This window comes from Cystoisospora suis (genome assembly GCF_002600585.1).
Source record: "Cystoisospora suis strain Wien I chromosome Unknown contig_1851, whole genome shotgun sequence".
NCBI classification, from domain to species: Eukaryota; Apicomplexa; class Conoidasida; order Eucoccidiorida; family Sarcocystidae; genus Cystoisospora; species Cystoisospora suis.
The window spans coordinates 22,648-24,200 of NW_027154651.1; the positions used below are offsets into that span (position 1 = coordinate 22,648).

General features: G+C 58.4%; 1 protein-coding gene across 1 annotated transcript in view; it reads right to left on the bottom strand.

Moving 5' to 3' along the window:
• CSUI_004108 (ap2 domain transcription factor ap2viia) overlaps positions 1-1,553 on the bottom strand; it is a 6,501-nt gene that overhangs the window by 3,724 nt on the left and 1,224 nt on the right. The window contains exon 1 of the mRNA XM_068064303.1: positions 1-1,553. This exon is cut by the window's left edge and continues 3,724 nt beyond it; it is cut by the window's right edge and continues 1,224 nt beyond it. Coding sequence (XP_067923721.1) covers positions 1-1,179 — 1,179 coding nt within the window. The 5' untranslated portion in view covers positions 1,180-1,553.

Sequence of the window (1,553 nt, forward strand, 5' to 3'; positions counted from 1 at the left end):
CGGAAGTGACTGTGTCACCGCCTCCGTCTCCGGAGTTGCGGATGACGCGCAGGCCTGGCCCCGCTTCGGAGGCGATTTTTGGTTTGACCGGGAACGCAGCACCCTCCAGGCCAACTGCTCGTGCAGGCAATCCCACGCCGCGTCTGCAGCCTCCTGCGGCGTCGGGCCCGGCCAGTTCCACTTTTCGGCTGACGCCTCCGTGCTGCTCAGTGACTCACGGCGCTCAAAAACATCGCCTCCAGGAGGCACGGGTGAAGCAGGAGAGCCAGCGGAAGTGTCTTCAATCACACGGCTCTTGGCAGCAACAAATGATTTGACATCGTCCAGCAGATAGTTCTCGCAAGACAGCGGAGCTTCAGCAAAGTCTTCAAGCTCCTCCGCGGGCCGTACACTGGAGTCTTGGTCCGGGGGTAGACCGGGGGCGGGTGAACTTTCTGCGGGACCTCTTTCATCCGCGTGCGGAGTACCACGGACAGCGCCTTCCACCGGACTTGGGGGGTCATTGGCCTCATTCAGTTCCGACAACATTTTCGAAAAAGCATACATGCTGAGCCAGTCAAGTGATGTTCCGCTGGGTTCCTTGGAAAGCCGTGTATCCAGACCTTGCGAACTAGCATCGTCAGCAACCGCCTCTGCTGCTGTACCGCCACCAACGCTTGTGTCTCCCCCTCCGTCATTCCGAGGTTGGACAGCTGCTCTGAGGGTGCTGCTCGAGTCAACGGCATCCTCATCCCCAGCCCTTGAACCCGCGTCAGCTACGTGTACGGACAGAACTGGAACCGGGCTCTCAGAGAGGCTCTCTACGGCGTCTTCACGCGTGGGCTCTTTGCGTTCTTGTCCGCTGTCTGCCCACGTAGAAACCTTCCGCAAACTCCCCGGTGCCTCGACTCCGTCATCTGATGCACGCCAGTTCGCCGCGAGTGGCTGGTTTGCGTGACGTGAACGACGCCGGGAAGGGAAGTTCTCCTCGTCTGAGGTGACTGTGTGACCATCGACGATATCCTCGTTGTCTGAGCGGGAGCGCTTTTTTTCTTCGCTAGGACAAGGCAGAGCTTTGTGTGTTGTAGGGCGGGACCTCGTGCCATGGTGGATCCCAGTACGTTCAGATGTCCCAGCCGCGGAGACAGAAAGAGGGGCACGTTCGTCAGCCAGCTGGTGGCTTCCCTCTTGTGCTGCCATCGTGGCAGATACCTGGAAATGCCGAAACTTATGCCACAACTCCAGTACAGCTGAAGAAAGTTCTCAACTGCCGCGCCAAATGACAGAAAGAAGTACCACCAGCAAGGTGCGGCATTTCATACAAACTAGTGGGCCTCGTGGTACAATCAGCACCTGACGTTCGCGTCGACGCCTCCCACCGCTGTCAGCCTGGACTTTTAGGCTCCCCCGCGGTGACATAGTCAAGAGCTTGCGGCCGTGCGGCGAGGTAGGAAACCGCTAAAAGGAAGCGGGGATGTCCACTCGCGCAGAAGGGAAGTGCTCCCAAAAGGCAGCGCAATCTCAAAATGCAGCCTTAATCCGACAAGACCATGAAAAGAGAAAAGAAAGCAGAG